Below are 22,542 nucleotides of genomic sequence, written 5' to 3'. Positions count from 1 at the left end.
TCAAGATCTACTGCTGTAGATGGCTCCGGTTTGTTCAAATCACACCAAGAAGCGAGCAGAACCTTTACCAGCAGTCTGAACGCACCTAGGTATGGTAGCGACCGATCACTACCTCGACAGAATGACGCCGATTTTCTCTGGGGGTCTGGGTACTTTGGTCATCCAAAATCTCAACATCCGACGAGTCCAATCCATTGGGTTCACTCCGGTCAAGCTGCTATTAAGCTACACCCCATATGACCCAATTAGAAGCGAGAAAAAAAATCCAATTGGTCTACTAGTACCTGATTAAAAAAAGCGCACGACCGGGGACATACCTAACGGACATGGAATCTGGACGGGACGCTTTCCGGTTGGGCGGTTATATTTTTTTGACAGGGAACACCATACACTGACATCCCTAAGCACCACCCGTGGATGTGGACTCTCGACCAGGCACACCGTGAATCTCTAAAGCTGCCAGTTCTACTGAGATTAGAGCAAGCTGTAACTTAACCCGGGCTACAAATTAACCTTGAAAATGATAGCGCGGGCGCCAGCTATTGCTCATGAAGGGAATCTAAGGAATGCGAAAAACAAAAAGGAAGATATTCATGGCCCACAAAACCCTGTCGTAACAAGAACTAGCTGTAAATTAGCTAAAGACAAAGAGAGCCTCACCAATTACTTTAAAACAAGGCAGGATAGGACTCGTCAAGCATACAACCAGCGGCCAATGTTCCCTTGCCAGGGTCCTCATTTAAGACCAGTACAATCCGGGTGGCGCAGCATCTAACCTTCTCGCCCTGGTTGTGTTCGCTTCCAATGACACCGACTCCGCTTGTGACCACTCCCAGACAGGGGTTATATGCTCCTTGTTGCCCCCACAGTGCTGGAAATAAGGCGTTGGAGCCATGTGGAGCGTCATGCTGGCATAGCTCAGCCGTTCTGTTGGAATACACCGAGTGCACGGGATAGCAGGGGGTAATGTCACCGACGTCGAACGCCTCTAGAATATGAAGACAGAGGATTTGTTCTTAAGCTCCGAAGGGTTGCATTTAGGCTGTGCAGAGCTAAGTAGTCCGGCTACAGCCATGGCAGGCCTAAAACATGGGAATTGGGCAAAGTAACTCCGCCAGCTCTTTCACTCCAGGGCTGGTTATCGACATGTTTACATGCCTAGGACTACACAATGTACAGTATATTACTATGGTACCTATCAGCGTAAGGGACTCTGGGACTGGGACATACAGGATCTGAAACAATAGCCTTATCATTATCCAGGCTTGCAACCTACGGATGTCTGGGTCCGTTTAGTTGTGGATGACATGCATGGCGTCGGTGCGCGTCTCTACCCGTACAAGCTGGAAGGCCAAATATTATATAGGAGATTGTGTTCTGTGCGGTCTCACCTTCCGGGAACGGGCCCCTGGCAACGTCTATTGCTGAAGGTGCATGTTGCTTTCTAACCTTGGAAGAAGGCAAGGGCTCGGGCGTCTCAAACCACAACACGGGCATTCTTTCCTCAAAGATGAAGCCAGATACAGTAGGTATAGTATAGCAGCATACCAGCGCAGCAACTTGTGCCTGCCTGGGCTCTTAGAAGCGGATAATGAGCGCACGATTCGGCCACAAACAGTAGTAGGCCTATGTACCCTGGATAGTGAAGTAGTCATGGAAGCCTTATAACCTATCTAGGTCTGTGGCACCGCTGGATTGGGGGAGTGATGGATCCACAGCGATGTCGACTCACACATGGCCTCGGTCTATTATGTATTCTCTTCATCAGGCGGGATATTGGCTGTGCACTGGCCAGATAGTCAAGCTCCGCGTACATCTATTAAAGTCCAGGGTAGGTATCTCATCCTCAACAACCCTTTATTGCTCCGCAAATGTGGCTTCCGGGCTGTATATCGTACCATATTAGCAGGAGCAGCCGTTCTCACAGGAATCCATGGTACTCATAGGGGAAACTTGCCATTCAGCCACTGCATTTTCAAAGTCGAAATATCCGAGTCAAAGGTTGATGTATCTGGGTAAAATTATGAAGTGGATAATCAAGCTATAGTCTCGTTGTACGCGACGGGTTGCAGCCTATCACTGCTAGTATGGATGGCACTAAGAACCTATGGTAACCTTGGAACCTCACAGCACTTCCCCCAAGTGGCACAGCCACGAATACACCTATAAACGGACAGCCTCACCCTTGAAATCAAACCCAGCATGACCGAACCCATGCGAGGCTGTGGCTAGCCTCCTCGATTGCATCGGGTTCGCTAATCATCGACAAGCTGACAATACAGAGATTCTTTGGCCGCCTTCATGCCGCCAGTAGACTATAGGTGGACATTCAAGGTTCTGTCTTTGTGAGGTGCAGGTTATCAGGCCCGATGAACCTTGGAAGGAGCTAGGCAATTGCGCGTTGTTAAGATCTACGATTATAATGCTGACGGATGTTTCAACATGCTGATGTTCTCTTCTTTGCTGCTAAGACACTACCAGACCTTGCACGTGCCGTAACCCCAAACCGCGAGATAGGCATGGTATTTGGTTGCAAGTTCTTTAAGAGAGCTTCCAGCGTGCTAGAACGAAACGTGGAGACAGGACTAAAAACCCAGATTCAAGACTAGATCTGCAGGTTCTCCAGGTAATACGGCGGACGTCGCTCCGGAGAAACCTCTAAGGGTATATGACATGATAGAAGTGCATGCATTCTGGCAGAGGCCTGGTTTGGGCACTTGGTGGTGAGACGCTTAACGTTGCATGCGCAGGCTAGCGCAAATATTTATATGCATAGACATCTTAGAGATAAAAGGTCGTCGAGATGGGCCTGGTTAAGGACGTGATCTCGAAAATCACTAATATCGCCCGGGCCTTCGTTTGTCTCTACCTACATAGCTCATAGCAGTCTAGAAACAATTGGACGCTCAGAAGATGTCCTCATCTGCGTCCTGTGGGCTCAGAAGAGATCATAATCCAGTGGACCTTCGACAAGGCGATGCTGTCTGCGTTCTCTGGCCTCGCAGACTTCGATATCATGGTAACACTCCGGCAATTACTGTAGTCTACGGCTGTGATGCTCGGGAGTTTCACTGTTTCTTAGCGCCAAAGAAGAAAGGTATGCCATGATGAAATGAAGTTGTGACCTTGATGCCTTTGATGCCTTTGATGCCTTTGATCCCTTTGATAGGGCCCCGAGGTGGTCAAGCCGAGATTTATGGCAGAACAGCTGGAGAATACCATCCGCGTGCATCCGCTTTGCTGGAGCGTGAGATGAATAGACCAGAAGAATATCATTTGGCGATTAGGCCGCTTTATGTTGGATGCCGCGGGCGTGTCCCATGTTGGGAGGGCTCTTAGCTAGCCCTAAGTTTTGTACCAAGTTCTGCTACCTTTAGAGTACCTCGTAATGCTTTCCTGATGAGCAGGTGATCCGGAATTGGGAATATATGAAAGGACTGGGTGGAAGCATGTACAATGTCCGAGCAGGCTCAATAAGGTTGCCACAGGGACAGATGGATACTGGGACATTTGGACGGCAATGAAAGGGTGACTTAAAGGCATGTTAGGTAGTAAACGGCTTAGTGCAGATAAAATTAATTGCAGACTTCAACAACCTGTGTCTGTATAGGTACCATAATCTCCCCGGCGTTGGAACCCTATGGCTGAGAGACACTAAAACGTTGTTTGAGGCTACCGGGCGTTCAGCTTGGTCAGCAAAGAACGCAAGATGTGTCCACCGTTGACGGCCAAGAGACAACGGCCGAGGATGATTCAGATCGAATCTATTGATGCAATGGTACCTTTACTCTTATGGTTGCGCTGTGGGGGCGTGTATGCTGCTGGGTGGCTTTTGCGGGGACAGTAACCAATTCTGATCACCTGGTACTAGGGACCAGGCACACTCTCCTTTAACAAAGAGTGCCGTGGGGTTATGACATACTATACCTATCATATCACTACGCTATTCCTGGCTCGACATATCCAAGGGTTGGGGTTCTCACACAAATAAGGGTACCCTAATTTGAGACAATATCTCATGTGGCAAGACCCAGATCTTAGCGGTGTAGGTCCTCGTGTGCGTCCCAGGTGTCAAGCAGATTACCATTATCTTTGACGGGAACATCAAGCATACCATGTAGGCTGGGTGTGCCGACATTTACGCCTCCAGACAGCTAGCCTGGTTGGCAACGACGCTATGATTGCCTGGTCAGCTTTAAATCCTATGTCAGCTTGGATGTATGGTGCAATTCACGCGCGAGCCAGCCATGGTATGCTTGAATTGGCGTCGGTGATGCCAGCAGGCGAGATTTGAGCCGGGTGGATAATACGTGGAGTAAAAGGGATGTAAAGGACCTATTCCAAGGTTAGGTTATCCATGTAGCCGGTCATCAGCGCCGGGTGTCAGGTTAAATCTCAACGCAGAGCGTGCAATCGGGGATACCATGGAGCAGGTCTCCTGAAAGATCTAATAGGAGGTAAACGCGGAGTGACAGCTACCTCGGGATATTTGAGGGTCTCCCTACTACCGTCGTTCACCGTCGTATAGTAGCACGGTACCTTACCCACATGTTGGGCGTGCTTAATTGGTTGGATACCGGTAAATGGCGCGGGTGCGTTCCACCACGAAAAATGTATCCCCTTAACACAGCTCCACGAGCAGATCTGGTCTTTATGGATAAGCTATCCAGGCTCTTTCTATCCCCGATCCACACGAGGAGCTGAGGTGTTAGTTCGGCATAGATATCCAGTTATTGCTGGGTCAAGTCTTAACCCAGCTACCATAGGTACACGGCCCCGGTGGTATTACCGAAGCCTAGATAGTCACAGCGTAGAATATGCTCCAATATTAGCGTTGCTATAGGTGTGACTGGCTGCGAATATACTAGCAGCTTATCGGTCGTGGCTTTCCTTACTGGCTGGTTGATATCATAGGGTACAACGTTCACAGAGGCAGTTCGACCCTGTATATGCGGTCTGGCCTCAACCGCATTCTTAATACAGTCTACGGCTATAGAGTCACGAGGACCGATTGACCTTGTCAAGTGAGGTGCCCTGCTGCTGCTGGCCCAGGAGAATAATTACATGCGCTCAAGTTGCTTAACCAAATGACGGGCAATGGACATAAGGTAGCACAGAGGCAGGTGCAGAAGTGCTTGCAGAGTATCTACAGCCGATAGCACAGGGAATCCCGATAAATGGATTACCTAGCAGACTTAGATAATCTGAAAGGTCTTGCCGTGTCAAATGACTCTTAATACCGGGGGCTCAGCACAAGCCCACCCAACTCTACCTGTTATAATACCATATCACACGCGGCTAATCGCCCGAAGGAGACATTAGCAATGACCGAGGAGGAACATGTGAGGTCTCGTACAATTTATAATGAGGAGAAACGCAGCTGCTGGTTGCAAATAAATAGCAACTCTAACATAACCAGAGGAGGATATACAGCATGCCCTAGGAAGGTGGTAGTGCGAGAGATGCATGGCATTGCTACAGTAGCTATTGCCGGAGACTAGGTACCAAGCATTGAAACACTACCGAAGACCAACGTAGGGTCTCCGGGGAAGCATAATGAGGGAAACACAGCTTATTGTGAGGCCAGACGGAACCATGGTAGCAGCAACTGAATGCCTAAATTAGGGGCAGCAGTGGATCCAAAAGAAGCGACATGGGGACTACCCTAGCACGAAGATTAGCGTGCAGGGTCTTCGAAGAAGCATGCGTCTGGCAGTGCACCGCCCTTGCTGTAGAAAGATCTACTTTAACGCAAAATATGCTGGTTCACACTCAGGAAGGTAAATACCTTAGCCTCTTATTAACTGTTGAACGTAATGGCATGGAGTTACACACCTCAAAAGTACGGTGGTCTTGTCAGGCGCCCTCTTCTCGTGTAATACTAACCCTGGAAGTCAAGTAGCTGCCGCGTAAATGGTTGTCATAAAACCAGGACTCTGTCCTGTCATGTTTGCTGGTCATCAACGGGTGGGATGGGCTGATGGCCCTCCTTTCGGCCTAATAGTTGACTTTGGTGTGCATCAAGTTCCAGATTTCACTTTGGAAACGCATGCCCGGGTCGGCTTTCTTTTTTTTCTTCAGGCTACGATTCGAATACAAAGATGCACCACGGACCTGGCAGAAAACAAGTCTATATGCTTGCAGCACTCTGCTAAGAGCTCAAGATTCTGTCTTCTGGATGGGCCACGGCCGCTGTAGGTGCATTTGAGATGCAAGCCGGATGCTGTTACAGTGTCGAAAATTGTAGCAGAGAGAGTGGATGTTGGTTCGTACAAATATCTACCGGCATTGACTGGTTTTACATGATCCTATAATTATTTTGGAGCTTGTCCAATTGCCGTCAACACAGATACCTTGCGGCTAGAACCAAACATGATGCCCTCCCTAACTGGGACCATGTTGAGAAAGCTGTATCATGTTCCAGGATCATGCGTCCAGTGCTATACCAGAGAAAGTAATTTTTTACGTTGCATTTCTTAGTTGTAGTTCTTGATTGATGGAAGACGAGTTCTCAAATGGTCATGGTGGTGATTGATGGATAGGACAGACTGCAGGGCGTCCCGCCATACATGAAACAAATACTGTTAAGAGCCACGCGACTAGTCATGCCGAGAGGTTAGAAGCAAAAGCCGACAGCGGCTTGGAGCGTATCAGTTGATTCGTATGCTACGTTTGTCCCAACAGGGGACAATGCCATATATCATTTGCAACAGCAAAAGCCTGCTCGAAACCGCCTCGCGCCTGTCCGTGTCCTGGTCAGTTCAAAGACGATGAAATTAGAATTCCAGGCCGGTATATGGTGCACAACACCTGTATTTTCTTCAGGGACGCCGAGGAACACAAAAGTCTACCAGACGGAGGGAGTCCCTTACCTAGGTACCATTGTTGTCCTGTAGAGAGACCAATCCGAAAGCCTGTATTACGATCGTTGTCCAAGGAAGATCAACGGGCCCTATGACATTGCCATAGGTTGCGTAGGGTACATCGGGTATTCTCCAAGGACTCCCAATAGTCTTAATGGATGTGCCAGAACTCGCCGCTCTTTATTAACCCTAGTCGTCCTCTTAAAAGATCTTAGTCAATCCATGCTGAACCAACCATAGGTACCCAGACCTACCTAGGTAAACGTCGGCCACGATTACTAGTTACATCCCCAGATCCCAGGGCCCTGGATAGGATAAAGGTATCCAGGCACAAAAGTCAGCCAACAGGGTTTTGTGGTTTTCCGGGAGCACATTTAACTTCCAAATGTTCTGCTTTTTTGCTACTGCAATATTTAAGGTATGAGGTAGACACAGCAGCAGTGCTAGAAATCTCTAAAACAAACTACATGGTTTGTTTTGCATTGATGCATTGATGCATGGGCATTATCTAGCGTGCCTGGAGTAGTACTCAGCGCGAGGAAGAACTCTATATAAAAAGCCGCAGCAAACATTTTCTAAACATGTCTATGGTGCCTAACTTTACAAAAGAGAAGCTAGAACTCGAAGATGGATTTACTGTCATTATGGTCGGGTTCAGGTACCTAGGCACTCTAATGGAAACAGATACCATACGCCCGCTGCACCGACGTCTGCTCTCCAATAACTTTTTCTCCTTTTTCCCTCGGCTTGCATCCATAATACAGTGTCTTAAAGAGCTCTCAAGAGGCAAATGTGGAAGCATGCTGGAAGCACTATCTAAGTATTACCATCATAGGATGGGTGCTGTCATGTACTCTAGACGAAGATGCATGCGTCTGCTATGCAGTCCGACCCTACCATAGGCCGGGCAGAAGCTGCAAGTCCAGTAAATCCTCGCCTTTTTCTAATCTTTTAGTCCAGGAATATGGGATACTATTTTTATACAAAATCCATGGGTCTGCTTATGGTAGAATACTGTATAGAGGCGCCGAACGGGGAGAAATTGGAAATACAAGTCCAGATCTGACTAACATGTTGCTTGTAGAGCATCAGTCGTGGTTAGATCATGCTTTGTTGGCATTATACATGTTCTTTTAGGCTACTAGCAGCAGGGCTGCTCATGGAGAGGCTGGATCTAGATGTTAAGGTGTTAACTAAACAGCGGTCTTCTCGCCTACCTTTGGCGGGGGCGAGGTATTTCCACCAGCAATGACCACGCCGGCCTAGGCTTGAACATGAGCAGGCTATGTTAATCGAGTTCATGAGTTCGCATGGGCTATCACAACACCCTTGTACAGCAGGATGTCAAATACCTGGCCTTCTCCCATTACATGTGTCAGGGTCGTGACTGGGTGCCAAGATCATAAGACAGTGTCCTGCGTTGACTGGATGGTATTCTCAAAGGGGCCACGGTTACCTTATATTGGGTATACAGAATTGGTCACATTGAGGACTATGTAAAAGGGCCCTGGGCTATCTAGGCTGGCCGGGTGCTTGAATCGACAGGCAAGAACCTGAAAACCATCAGATGATCGAAAGGGTTTAGTATGAGCGCCAACGCCAGCTCTACTTTATGCTCGCTGAGTGACGCCTTCTCAGCACGAGTAAGCGCTGGACCTGTTCAGAGTAGCGCTTGCTGCGGCTTGGTGGATATCCTGCCTAACTGCAGTGTGTCATCAGGTTATTATTGGTGTAGATGCGATTACCAAGTAATACCTTGATAAAATGGCCACAGGCTGCAATTGCTGCAGGTCTTGCATATATATGAAGACCGTGTCTGTGTGAGCTCATGCGGGCTATCAAGATTGAGAACTAAGATCATTGCTGCGTGTCTCAACAAAGAAATGTCACTCTATTGGACGCAAGTCTCCCCAAGCCGCTGGGAGGGCGGACTGCAGCTCGTATCATCATCAACGAACAGTACATCACCTTTTCCACGGTTTTGGTGCACGTTGATCCCTCGATTGATGCCCCTAGCGCGCTTTAACATGCCTGCCCAGGTGGAAACGCATGAGGTACCCAGGCCAAGAGCCTGATATTGCTACAATGACCGAAGACATAAAAGAAGTGCGACAGAATCGTGATGAAGTATGTCGCCCACCTGCCGGGACGGGCTTTGGCATGGGCATCACGGCTGCTATTGCCGAAGCTTGCAAGAACATGAGGATCAGCGTTGCAGTTGCAGTGCATGCAGCGAATGTGCTTGTCTTCATAGCCAAGAGCCCACGGTATCCGAAAGACATCCATCAAGAAGTAACCTTAGGACGCAATCAGCCAAGATCCCACCACCATCCCCATGTCTGCTAGAGCCATGGCGGAACGCCCCATGTCCGACACTTGGATGGAGCAATAAAGAAATGCAGTTGTTTTCAGGGAAAGAGACTGCACCAAAGGCATGGGAAAGCATACCTATACTAAACTCCGTCCAGGTTATACCCTGCGAACACTACGTAATAGTCAAATCACAATAGACGTCATAACTAAACGGCAACGGCTGCTGTTCTGCCTATATTCGCAGCACGATGTGTCATTCCACGGCTGGTGCCTGGCGGGGAGGAGCCAAACACAGCCGCAAAAGCCATTTCACATTCTGTTAGAAACTGTTCTGTGACGCCATTTTAGCGGAAAAACTGAACCAATGTCAGACAGCTCCTCGGGGAGAATAAGACACCGTGCATGTAAGGGGTGGGACCCTGAGGCTTTAGTTGATGCATTGGCCTCGTATTCTGGCGGCCGGTCCCTCTTGGCAGCGCTTCGGGGATGAGCGAGATGCGCCCATGGTACTTGCCTTGTGTACTCTGTACATAGTAGGCTATGGAGGGCTGGATGAGCTGTGCCTTGAAAAGAAGATGCCGTCTTCGCCCTTTGCGCATGTGTTACCTAACACCCGCGGCTCTTGTTCCTACCCTGTCCTGTCCGCCTTCGAGGTTCACAGCACCAACAAGGCATTACTGATCCATGAATGAAGCAGCTCATATTGACCCACTTTGCCTGGATCTGGCCCCCAATGTACCGTATCGCAAGAGCCCCTCCTCCACCTGGCTAGTGCCGCGTTTGCTCTCCGCTAAGGTGTCTGTGCGCTGAAACAGGGCCCTGGATCGACACCGGAGAGCCCGCTGCCAGCGAGTTCCTCAAAAGTGTTGGTGGGCTCAGCCGCAGCCCCTGCACCGGATATTGCGCACAGATTAATATCGCTCTGGTGCCCTGTTCAGGCTTTTCGCCCTTTCAGCCCTGGAGCCCTCTTGTGAGCCGCAACCCCTCTGACAACCGGCAAAGACCTTCCCACGCTGACCCTGTCACGGCATCAGAGTTGACTGTCCTATCAAGAAGCTACTACAATATGTCTTCTGCTGATAATGCCCACATCGGCTACGATCCAGTTCCTGACAAACGCGCCCAGTCGTCAACGCCGGTACCAGTTGCAGACCACGATGGCGAGACAGAGGCACCCGCCAAATGGGGCATTGACTGGAGGTGCCCGACTCTGATGATCGGGCTGCTGATTTCCGGTGCCATTTTTGCTGTAGGCCATCATTTCTACTACAGGAGCTTCGCCGGCGCCCGCGTCGCCTCTCGCGAGGAACAAGTATGGGCGATCCGGATCGGGACTGGCTTTGCCTTCCTGATTAAATCATGCCTGGTCTCGTCCGTTGGGCTGGCGGCGGTGCAAGAGACCTGGTCCACCGTCCGCCGAAAGAGCGTCCGACTCAGTGGGATCGATAGCATGTTTGCTGTCCGGGGCAGCCCGCTGGCTTTTCTCACGCCAGACCTGTGGCTGTACGCAAAGACGCTGACTGCACTGGCCATTGTTTGTTGGTATGTGCTCCATCGAGTCCCGTGGTGGACGCGCATTGGATGACTTATGACTTGCCTAGGCTGATTCCGTTGACGGCAATTGTCACACCGGCCACCCTGTCTGTGATTAGCTATCCCGCCTGGGACAAGATGGATCGACTTGTTCCCAACGTCAACTTTGACCTGGAGTACTGGCGGAATCAGGTCACATATACCAGCACGGCCATCAGCTCCCCCTCTGCCGACATGGCCCGTCTCTTCACAGCCACGGCCTCGTCTGCCCAAGTGCTCCCCGTTCCCGCACCCTTCTCCAACTCCTCTTACCAACTCTCCTTCTGGGGTCCCTCGTACAAATGCCACCGACTGAGCGAAGCTCTTGCGGAAACAGACGGCGTGACCCAGGACCTGTGGGATGAGGAAATGCCCGAGGTGACATTCCAGTCCTCGCGGATCTACATGGGAACCCAGCCGACTGCGCTCAACAATACGCTCTTCATCCAAGCGCTAGGAGCCAACCCCCTATGGAACGCCAACACCACCCAGCCCGCCCAACTCGTCTGCCAACTATGGAATACCTCCTACGTGGTCGACATGCGCTTCGTCAACGACATCCAGACCCTAACCCCAATATCCGTGGATCCCATCGCCTACGCAAACTGGAATGGAACCGAGGCCGCACGCACCGTACAGCCGTCATACACGCCCTCAAGCCCATCGGTAAACGCAGGCTTCCACGTAATCCACCTCATGTTCTCCGGCCTCCTGCAAGGCGAGCTGGTCGTCGGAAAGCGAGGCGGCCTGTTGATTACCGACACGGACACCGACACAACCAGCAACATAGCCCCCTTCACCGACATCTCCCTCGCACACACAGCCCTCTTCACCTGCCCCGACATCTCAAACACATCCTCGTACAACAACCAATTCGGCACATCCTTCCCCAACCTCTGCCGCAACGGCACGCTGGCCCACGCAATCGAAGACCTCAGCCACAACTTTACGTACAGCCTGCTCAGCCTGAACGGCGGCAACACGACCGTCCCTGTGACGGACCGCACCCTGCGCAACTACTACTTCTACGGCGCGACGACCCTGCTCTTGGCGTATATGAGTGCGGTTGCCGTGTCGATTATATGCGTTGTCATCGGCTTTGTTGCTTTGCGCCGCAATGGCGTTGCCCAGGGGACGTCGTTCTCGAGCGTCTTGCTGACGACCCGGAATCCTGAGCTAGATCGCTTGGCTGTGGGACACTGTTTGGGTGTTGAGCCGCTAAGGAAAGAGATGGGGGAGGTGACGCTGCGGTTTGGAGAGGTTGAGGTCCAGAGTGAGGGCGCGGCCGGGGATCAGAGTTTGCGGCGCAGACATGCGGCGTTTGGGACGAAGGATGCTGTTGCTGGTCTTGATAAAGGGGTGAATTACTACTAGTTCGTTATCCAGGGAGTAGGATTGGCCGGCATACTGTACCGCGACTTATACATTGTCACTAGAAAGGGCAAACGGCTATCCATTAGGTAGCGTATATCCACTTACGTCCAAACCATCAACTAGGGTGGTGACTAGATACGTATTAAGCTTATGTATCCATATTTCTAAGATGCGATTTATATACCCTACAAACATATACGGCGACTCGGATCTGTACACCCACCCCGTAGGGCGGCTGCCCCAATCTTCTCCTGGAAAAGGTCCCGTAGACTATGGTGTGGTGTGGTACATTGGAGGCATGGAGAAGCGCAACCTTTCCCCTATGTGCTGTGCGTACTGGTTGAATCCAAGTTCTTTTCTTTCTACTAAAGGTAGGTGCCTACATGAGTCGAGACCCGCCGTACCGTACTTCCAGGGCATAGCTTCGTAAACTGCGTTAGAGTCTAGGGCTACTTACCTAGGTAGGGTTACTTTAATAAAATCTAACCTAAATAGTAGGGGTGCAAGGAGTTACGCGGGTATGTACTGTAGCAGCTTTGGGTCCTAGAGACTTTAGATTCTGGATTGGGTCTTTAGTAACGCTCGTAGTCTTGACAATGTCTTTGCTCGGCGACCTTGACAAGCTTGATTATATCCCAATGATGTATTGGGTCCGAACCCACCGTAGTTAAGGTTACCCTAAACTTTCTTCCTCCTACATTAGTACCGTAATCTCTCTGTGATACAAACAGATAATGCCCCTGATAGTCCCCCAACTCCACGCCGCGAGGTAGGTACCTTAGGTTGAAGAAGGTTCCATACCCCACCTAAGCAGAATCGAATCTGCCACGAATTCAGCAATAGGCGGGGTGAGCTTGATATCATATTAAGAGCTCGCAATGGAGACCTTATGTCTTGGGGGACAATGATGAGGCAGGGACTCGGGAGCCATGCGAAGAGGCCGCTATGGACCTAAGTAGGGTATGGTAGCCTGGCGACATGGAGTGAAACCGAGTGCTATACCCGACATACCTAGGGTATGGTATGGTACCTTGAACGCTTGGCGTCCAAAGACACGGCGCCCCGACACAGCCTAGTTATTCTGGTTAATACTGCCCTACCTAGGTAAGGGACCGAGGTAGGTAGCTAAGCGAAAAACCTCGCCAGACCATACATACCGCCTACCCTTGAAAGAGATATCGTCTACCCTTGGAAACCACACGGGGTCTCTGAGCGCTGAATACTTTGGAGGACTGACTCTGAAGCTTGGTCGAATACATTGCCTACCTACACTAGGTACCTACGTGGGAGCTCTCTACTGTGGATGACCGGTCAACGACTACCCTTGCCGCCCAGGTGAAATACCATATAACGGCGAATGGCAGGATGTTATCTTTTATCCTGAACATGCCATCGTTATCAAATTGCTCCTCTATGTTCTCGAGATGCAACACAGCGCGTATAAATTAGACCCAAAACATTGACCATAAAGTGCTTAAGGTATCATCCCATCTAAACACAGTGACATTCATGCCATACCTAGTACGGTATATTCTAGGACAAGGTTTTTTACCCGCCATGTGCATATCTGAGCCCCAGCATCCAATCACAGCCTCGACTTGCTCTCCTCCCGGTTCAAAAGGTTGACATGCGGCGATCGAAGTGGTCGAGTCACGGCGTAGAAGGCAAGGCCGTTTGACTTGGTCGAGAACTGGAGCCGAAATAGCAAGTCAGCTCTTGCCGGAACACAATTCCAGAGATCTATTGAGGCAAAAGATGTAGCGAACCTTGACCTTCGACCCGACGTAAAAAAAGGCGAAGTCCCCTGGGACCAGGTGGTGTGTGATACCCGTGGCTTCGTCCTATCATACCCGGTGTGCAGGCGTCAGTGACTAAACCCTGTATTCATGTCTCTGAAAGGGAAAGCATAGTCATACCAAAACGTCGATCTGCCCACTTAGGACATACTTCGTCTCTTCATACGTATAGTGCGCTGGCCGCTCCGCCCCAGCCTCGATCTTGTAGAATCCCGAGGTGATGTGTGCTGGCGACTCGGTCTTCGTCCGGGTGGAATGGAAATCCGCTGTTATAGCGTTCTGGCCCTCGGGCAGCTGAATGAACTCGTGGCCGGCGCCTTTTATTATTGTGAGGGGGACGAGGGGGGCGGACACTTCGTTGCATAGAAGTCAGTTACCGGGATTCGGACGAGCAGAAGAGACATGACAGGCCTTACTTTTGGATATTTTGGAAGGACTTATTGGAGTGCTTGGGCATGAAGCTTGGAACTGAACTCGGCTTCATTTTATATGAGATTTCGTATACATCGGGAGGTCTTCCGGTGCGGGGGGTATCGGAAGGGCGCCCGATCTCCATCCACCATAACATCAATTGATAATTGGAGAACCTTCCGAAGCCCATACTATAGGTGTCTCTCCCGTCCTGCAGCCGTTTTTAAACGATCAACGGAGCCATCGGCGCCCCATGGCGTGGCCTGCGTTTCTGATTTCATAATCCAAAAAACCAAGGCGCCAAGTATACCTTAAGATTGTCAATGTGCCACGATCCACCAAACCACATGAAAGGGCCAAATTCCAGATGCAGATTGCCGCATAGGCATGTATAAAGGGAGTACATACCGCGTGCAAGGACATCCGGGTTGCCTACATGTATCCCATGTGACCACTGTGGGATTGACGAAAGCCATGGATGGCAATGTTAACACTATTACCGAAGGCGCAAGAACGATGCAGTGCATTTGCAACCTCAGGTAGCCATTGTTTCCACACTGGCACAGGGTAGGACGGCAGGTCGGCCAGTTCCAGGTCTGCCAAGAATATGGTGCGGCTGAGAGACAAGATAGGGAAGAGCTATTTACCCTAAAAGACGATACGTCACGGTGCCCCCTATGTGCACGACATGGAAGTCTAGGAACGAACGAGCGAATACTAGGAAGCGCAAGAAAAGGCCAATGGGGGGAAACCAGCAACGAAGATGGCTAATAACTACCTGAGATGGGTCCACTACTTACTACATATTCAGCAGCGTGCCATCTTGTAGTCAAGGAGCACCTTATACCGGCCTCTAGTGCTTGAGTTGGCTGAGTCCTAGGTTTTTTCGAAAGAAGCTCGGCGCGATATTGACCAATTTTCGCATAGCAGGGCTTGCTGTCATCGGCGACCTTGGTCTATGGATGTCTTCGGATCACTACAGGATGGCCAAAGGTCATGTTATAGACTAATTCTCAAAATTCCCAGGACAAACGGGTTACATGGCAATGGAGTACCATAGGCTCAGGTTTTCTTCGCACGGGTGTATCCTGGCTGGGGATTGCCGCAGGTCATTATATGCCGTTGTGGCTCTGAGTTTACGTTTCCAGGGCTGGCTTTTGGACTTACATCTTCAAGCATGCACATGTTCGCCTTGGGATCACTGCAGCGTATCATGCTTCAAAAAACAGGAAAACCAAGCGGTAGCAAGCGTAATCCCGTTGGGCTCAATTCAAGGAGCCAAATCCGACCGATGTATGCTTCTGCACCACAAAGACGTTATATAGGATTCTAATTCTAGGGTAGCTCGGCAAATCGCAATCTTACCGATCTCTGAGGCCCTATGTAAGGTACTAGAGTATCCCGAAGTCAGTCCTGCAGCACTACCGTACGTTCTCACCAATGTCTGATTTATCCTGTTTTGAGATTGAGATTGTATTGGGTCCCTCACTTGGGTCTTCGACCTGTCACCTACAGTAAAGATCGTGTAACATCAAGTGTTGCTGCAGTTGAGGTCTGAGAGCAGGGATCTTTGGAGGCACGGGCAATGCGGGATTTTCCATCCTATTACTGTGTGACAGTAGACAAACTCAGTGACCAACTTTTGGACCCTAGGTAGGTACATGAGCAGCGCTATCATAGGGTCGGACTGCTGGCACAGCCCCTAGCAGGCAGACTGATTTTTGAATCAGGGGTTAAGGATGACGCGGCCGGATACGTCTTCCTGCAAATGCTTTTCATAGGCGTCAGCCGCAGCTTAAGCTTTTCGGCAGTGTCTGGAATGAGCGTAGCATTGGAGATCAGGCTGTCTGGCGCCGATCATTGTCTGCTTCTTATTATCCTGCAGCCGTCGACATTTAATATAGCACACAGAATGCGTACCCGGGCTACGTATGCCTCGCTGACTGCATGAGACCTCTGCTTGCCCAATATAAGCCCAATTGCCGAACATTGGAAGGCTATAATATTATTTCTGTTGTATCCTGTTCATTTTCCTTGGGGGGGTAACAAGCATTCGTCATGTCTGCGTCCAGCCTTACCCCCTCCGCTGACCTCGACCCTGGCTCAGCACCCGCCCAAGAGCCCTACCACATCCTCTCCAAACAACAGAAATGGAATCTCGTTATCTTCGTCTCTCTAGCAGGCTGTTTCTCCCCTCTCTCATCCAACATCTACTTCCCCGCTCTGGCCACCATCTCCAAGGACCTCGGTGTCAGCGCCACCCTCGCGTCCCTAACTGTCACCGTCTACATGGTTGTCCAGGGCATCACACCCTCCCTCTTCGGCGCATTCTCCGACTCCTGCGGCCGCCGTCTGACATTTGCCACTAGTCTCACGATCTATACCGCCGCGAACTTGGCGCTTGCATTCACCTCCAGCTACCCAATGCTCATGGTGCTGCGAGGAATGCAGGCAGCGGGGTCCGCGGCAACAATCAGCATTAGCGCAGGTGTAATCGCGGACATTGCGCTTCCTGAAGAGCGCGGCGGCTTCATGGGGACGAATGCAGGCTTACGGTTTGTCCTTATTAATCTCCCCCAAGACTTGATGTCTCTGACTCAATCCCAATGTACCAGCATGACAGGCCAGGCTATCGGGCCCGTCATCGGCGGCCTCTTGAACAGCGCATGGGGCTTCCGCAGCATTTTCTGGTTCCTCTTCACACTGAGCATCATCGTCCTCGGCGCCCTGCTCATCTTCCTCCCCGAGACACAGCGCGACATCGCCGGTAATGGGAGCAACCCGCTGACGGGTTGGCACAAACCTCTCATCTATACATTTAGATCACCGAAGGTTTGGTCTGGAGATAGTAACGGTAGAGCCCTGCTCTGTCCTCGAAAACCAGTCACTCTGCGAAACACGTTCAGCTCGCTCGCGTACCTCCTCGAGAAAGACATTGCTGCCCTCCTCGCCTGGGGCAGCGTCGCGTATACCGCATGGAGCATGGTGACCTCCTCGACAACAACCCTCCTCCTCCGCGGCTTCCCGCTCCTGACGCAGTGGCAGCTCGGTCTGTTCTTTCTGCCCAACGGCGTCGGGTGTATTTGTGGCTCGCTGAGCATAGGCTGGCTGCTGGACCACGGCTTCCAGCGCGCGGTATCGCAAGGCAAGACAGCTGGAAGTAACCCTCGTGCTCCTCGCATGGATGAGCCCAGCCCCGACGATCCCAAAAGCAGACGCAGTCCCAATCCCACGCCCGAGCGAGCCAATTCCTACATAAACTCCCGGCTCCGGTACATGCCCCTCTTCGCCCTAACCCTAGTCGTCTCTCTAGCCCTGTACGGCCCGAGCTTCGAATTCAACGACATCAACCACGGGTCCAGCGCAAACCTCGCCGCGCCACTGATCCTCCAATTCATCATCGCCTTCAGCGCAACCGCCATCTTCAACATCAACTCGACCGTGCTCATTGATTACTTCCCGGACCGTCCTGCCAGCGCAACGGCGCTGAACAACATGTGTCGGTGTCTCCTCGGCGCCGCGGGGGTTAGTACCATTGAGCTGTTGATTCAAGCTGTGAAGCCGATGAAGGCATTTTTCGTTGTTGCTGCTATTGTCGTGCTGTTCATGCCGCTTGTTTGGATGCAGTGGGTTTGGGGGGAGAGGTGGAGGGGGGAAAGGGAGGCTGCCCTGGCCTAGTACTTCTGCAGCACCTTCCTTGGCTATTTAGGTTTATTTTGTGCTTGCATGTGTATAAACCCGAAAGCACGATAATCCTGCAAAGACACCTACCTAGGCTGGGTAGGTACCATGCTTCTTAGTTCGTAAAGAATGCGGTGCAGTTGCTGCAGGGGTAATATCATACACAGTCAACAATCCACCCCTCCTGTCTCTCACTTACCTAGGTACTCGGTCATTTGAGTAGAGGCCGCTGCATGTTACCTCTGTCAGTCGAGCTTTGCCATGGACGACTCGAGTTGACATACAGTCTTCCCACCCCCCACGTTTTCTTCCCTGTACTCGTATAAGTGATAGGACTATGCGAGGAGTACGTTAAGCTGAACCATGTCGCAGCGGCAGCTTATGTTTTGACTAGAAACTATCGCGTTAGCGATGCCTGATTGGGAGATACTATAAGATCGGTCAACTGCGTAGGATGTGTCTATAAGTATACTAATTACTATTATTTATTTACTATAATAAATAAAAACTAACCTGTATTTATAAAATATATTTTTAAGGGAATTTATAAAAAGTATAATAATTACTTATACTGCTTAACTTCTTATTTTTTATATAAAACTAGGTAATCTAGTTAGGTACTACAGGCTTAAGTTCTAGTAAATAATTACTTGTTAATTTACCCGTAAAGCCTTTTCCTGTAAAGATAACAGGCTTTATTCCCTGTGCCTATAAGGCATACACGTATAATAATTTTTATGGAGAATAGTTAGGTGTTAGGTTTAAAAAAATATTATTAGTTAGGTCTATAAAAATATTTTTACCTTGTTTTTATTTTTTTATTTCAAATAAGATTCTTTTTCTTATTAAATATTTTTTATATATTTATAAATACTTAAGTTTTTAACTAGCTTTTTTATAGCCTTCTTATATTTTAATTATTTTTCTTAAAACTACTTAGGATTCTTAATACCTAGACCTAGAATATTTTTTATATAATATATTTTTATTTTTTTATAAACCTACTTTTATAATACTTATAAGTATTTACTTTCTTTATCTCCTTATATTCGCGGAGTATAAATATATAAAACATATTATATATATAGAAACTAGCTAGTAAAGCTATATAATAAGTATTTTATCCTATTTACTTTATTACCCTCCGCGGACCAGACCAGAGCTAATCAAACTTTTAGTTTAGCCTTATTTATAACTAATTTATATTACTAATTTAAACATAGTTCTTAACCTAAAAGGTTCTTGTAACCCTTTTTATACCATAATATTTTATTTACAAGGCCTAAGTAGCTTTAACACCCTTCCTGGCCTTTTTATAGATTTTTTAAAGGTATTATATCTAAATTAAATACTATATAAAATATCTTATTTCCTAGTTTTAAGTTTAATATAATAACCCTAGGATTTATTTTATATATTATATAAAATAATATATTCTAAATAAATACCTGCCGCAAGTTAATATATATAAACTTTATAAAAGGCAGATAATTAACTTAATTATCTTATAAAAAGTTAATATATTTTTATGAAAACTATTTTAAAATACTAGTTAAGTATTTTATTTAGCTATTTACTTATAAATTATATATAGTACTTATTAAGTGCTTTATTAAAATATATTATAGAAAGTTTAATTAAAACCACTTTAAAGAACACTTTTATAATTTATTATAATATTTACAGGCATGCTATATAACTAAAATATTTTATAAATCACTATGTAAGCTAGTTTAAGACCCTTAATTAAGTTTTTTATAGGGATAAAGTAGGCTTTTTTATTTATTTAATTTACTATCACTAAAATAATATTATACACATCCCGCGAGCTAATAAGATTTTTTATTTTACTACTTGCAGGCAGGTTTATAATAAAATCCATGCTAATTTACTTTTAGGGCTTCGCGGGTACTAGTAAGAACTATAATAAGTCTTATTATTTATTATAAATTACCCTTAAACCCTGGCAAATATAACATAACTTATAATACTTTATAATAAAGTTATATATCTTTAGTCAAAAAAACCTTTACTTAACTAGCTTTAAGTTGTTTTTTTTACAAAGTGCCCTGTAGATAGGTTATTATATAACTTTATAAGAATTCTTATTTTAACTAGTAATAATTTAGATTGTATAACCTTTTCTAGTTATAAAGGCCCTGCCGCACATGCTATTATTTTTATAATCATAAAATATTTTTATATATTTTAAAATTCCTCCCCTGTAATTTATATTTATAAATTATACCCAGGACCTGTCAGAGGACGCGGCCAGCACGGGGCTCTGTCAGTCAATGAATCCTTGTTACGATACCATTCAAGGGAACGCCATGTTATCCTCGGATTATGGAGTTATTCCGCCTGATTATAGCAAATGCTATAATGCTAAGCTAAAAAGGGACTATAGTTATATTAAATAATATAAGGCTATAAAGCAGGCACTTTATAAAAATTTAATTCAGTTATGTATTTAAAGGACTGTTTTATAGTATTAAATAATTTTAGTTATTATTTATTATCTTTAAAAACCAAGCTACCCTACCTTTTAGTTTTTAATTTAATCTTTTATATAAGCTTTTTAACCTTAAGACTTATACCTTCTACTCTTGCGCACAGAATATCCTTAAACCCCACTAGTTTAAGATGGATCAGCAGGCTTTATCTGACAGGACCTTTCTTACCAAGGGGTCCTACTTTAAAAAAGCTAGTAAACTTTTTAAGATTTTTTATAAAAAATTTAGCTTAAATAGCCCCTTTTTATAAATCCTTTTTACCTTTTTATAAGGAACCTTTATTTTTAATAAAGAATTATTATTATTAATAATTATAACTATAAGCTATACTTACCCAAGCTACCAGGATCTAATTTCTTTATATAAACTATAAACTAGTCTTTTCCTAGGTTTCTTATAAAGCCTATATTATAATATTTTTTATAATTATACTTAAAATATATCTTCCTGGGTATTTTATATATTTATAATACCTAATTATTAAAATAGCTTTTATTTTACTTACTCTGCGTAACCCTTTTAGGTTTCTTTATATTAACTATCTTATATATAATTAGTTCTTTATAAAGGTCTATCCGCAGGGTTTTAACTTCCCTATATAATAAATAATCTAAAACTAGAACCTAGCTAAAAACTAAGATTAATAAATCTATATCCACAAAAGCACCTTTATTAATAACTAAAACATAGCCAGCGCCTTATAGTTTATAACCATCCTAACCTCTTATAACACACCTTTAAAAATAGTGTCTTTACTTATAAAAGGACTTTATAATAGCTAGAAACATTTACTTTTTTATTGTATAATTATTTTTTAATATAATAAGTTTCTGCAAGAAAAAAGCTATAGGCTTTTATATTTTAATTTAAATATAACTAAGTTAATACTTTATAAAACTATCTTTTAAAGTATTTATTTTTACCCATGTAAATAACTTTTTTATAAAATAATTTAATTTTATTATCTCCCTAAACTTTTTTTAAGAAAATTCAGTGTCCTACAGGCTGCCAGGGTTATCACAAATATCTTATTCTTAGCTATTCTTACAGGACTATTCTTAGGCTCTTTAAAAAGATTTATAAAAATCATTACTACTGCCATGTAAGCATAAATAAACCTGCAGTGTTAATTAGTAAATCTAAAAAATATAAAAATATTATATATTATTTTTAGCATGGGCCACTCCTAAATCATGGCCACTTATAATTCCTTTATCTTAACTTTATTAAATATAATAATATACCCTAAGAAGTTAATTCTTTGTAATATAAAGCTATATTTACTTTACTTATAATATAGCCCTACCCTATAAAGTTTTTTAGTGTCTTATAAACATGCTTCTTGGGACTATTTATATTTTATAAGAATATAATAATATTATTAATATATATAACTACTATAATATCTAGCAAGTTTTAAAAGACCTAATTTATAAACCCTTAAATATTACAGGGGTGTTTATAAGCCTAAATAATATTACTAAGTAATTAAATAACTTATACTTTATATAAAAGGCTATTTTTTACTTATCCCCCGTTATAATCTAAATTTAATTACAGGCATCCTAAAAGTTAACTATATATAAATCCTTATATTACTTAATCTTATAATTATTTAATTGATAAAAAAAGTAAATAATGATTTTTATAAATATAGTATTTAGCCTGCAAAGGTCTATAAATATATATATATATAAACTTTATTATTTTTTAGGTATACGTATCAGCGGTGCCTTGATTAAAAGTTTAAATAAATAAATTTATCCCTTTTTAAGTATAGTTTATATATATTTATAAATAACTATAGTTTCCTGTAAAAAATAATAATATAAGGGCTTAAACTGTCAGCCTCAGGCGGTGAAGGAGGTTTAATAATGTACAGAGAATAGAATACTATGACATCACAACTGATTCTCCTTATATATCTAAGGCCAACCCTTAGCATAGCTTAATTAGCCAAGAGTTAGTCTTTATAATATATAACCTAAAGATTAACCACTGTTCCACCCCCTTTTTCTT

General features: G+C 45.9%; 4 protein-coding genes across 4 annotated transcripts; 3 read left to right on the top strand and 1 right to left on the bottom strand.

Annotated features, from left to right (window-relative positions):
- The first annotated feature begins 8,808 nt into the window (after positions 1-8,808).
- Positions 8,809-9,463, top strand: BDW74DRAFT_119908 (uncharacterized protein). The gene has a single exon (XM_073721982.1). It carries the CDS (start codon positions 8,993-8,995, stop codon positions 9,371-9,373), a length of 381 nt encoding a protein of 126 aa, XP_073577747.1. The 5' UTR covers positions 8,809-8,992; the 3' UTR covers positions 9,374-9,463.
- A 669-nt stretch (positions 9,464-10,132) lies between these two features.
- On the top strand, positions 10,133-12,407 carry BDW74DRAFT_164112 (uncharacterized protein). The gene is made up of 2 exons (XM_073726210.1): positions 10,133-10,718; positions 10,778-12,407. The coding sequence occupies exons 1-2, from the start codon at positions 10,243-10,245 to the stop codon at positions 12,120-12,122; spliced, it is 1,821 nt and encodes a 606-aa protein (XP_073577746.1). The 5' UTR covers positions 10,133-10,242; the 3' UTR covers positions 12,123-12,407.
- A 1,300-nt stretch (positions 12,408-13,707) lies between these two features.
- On the bottom strand, positions 13,708-14,805 carry BDW74DRAFT_184126 (uncharacterized protein; the record flags this gene model as incomplete). The annotated part of the gene is made up of 4 exons (XM_073730721.1): positions 13,708-13,812; positions 13,889-13,963; positions 14,039-14,271; positions 14,766-14,805. The coding sequence occupies 4 exons, from the start codon at positions 14,803-14,805 to the stop codon at positions 13,708-13,710; spliced, it is 453 nt and encodes a 150-aa protein (XP_073577745.1).
- A 1,582-nt stretch (positions 14,806-16,387) lies between these two features.
- On the top strand, positions 16,388-18,007 carry BDW74DRAFT_189560 (uncharacterized protein; the record flags this gene model as incomplete). Its single annotated transcript, XM_073732007.1, has 2 exons — positions 16,388-16,884; positions 16,945-18,007. 2 exons carry the CDS (start codon positions 16,388-16,390, stop codon positions 18,005-18,007), a joined length of 1,560 nt encoding a protein of 519 aa, XP_073577744.1.
- Between the last annotated feature and the right edge of the window lie 4,535 nt (positions 18,008-22,542).

The sequence above is a fragment of the Aspergillus multicolor genome (assembly GCF_047715735.1).
Source record: "Aspergillus multicolor strain CBS 133.54 unplaced genomic scaffold BDW74scaffold_56, whole genome shotgun sequence".
In the NCBI taxonomy this organism is placed as follows: Eukaryota; Fungi; Ascomycota; class Eurotiomycetes; order Eurotiales; family Aspergillaceae; genus Aspergillus; species Aspergillus multicolor.
This window is presented reverse-complemented; position numbering and strand designations above follow the sequence as displayed.

What these genes read in the sequence shown, in the direction of transcription:
- BDW74DRAFT_119908 (XM_073721982.1), top strand. Translation starts at nt 8,993, where the DNA reads ATGTCGCCCACCTGCCGGGACGGGCTTTGGCATGGGCATCACGGCTGC.
- BDW74DRAFT_164112 (XM_073726210.1), top strand. Translation starts at nt 10,243, where the DNA reads ATGTCTTCTGCTGATAATGCCCACATCGGCTACGATCCAGTTCCTGAC. An exon ending in GCACTGGCCATTGTTTGTTG is followed by an intron (nt 10,719 to 10,777) that starts GTATGTGCTCCA and finishes TGACTTGCCTAG; the next exon opens with GCTGATTCCGTTGACGGCAA.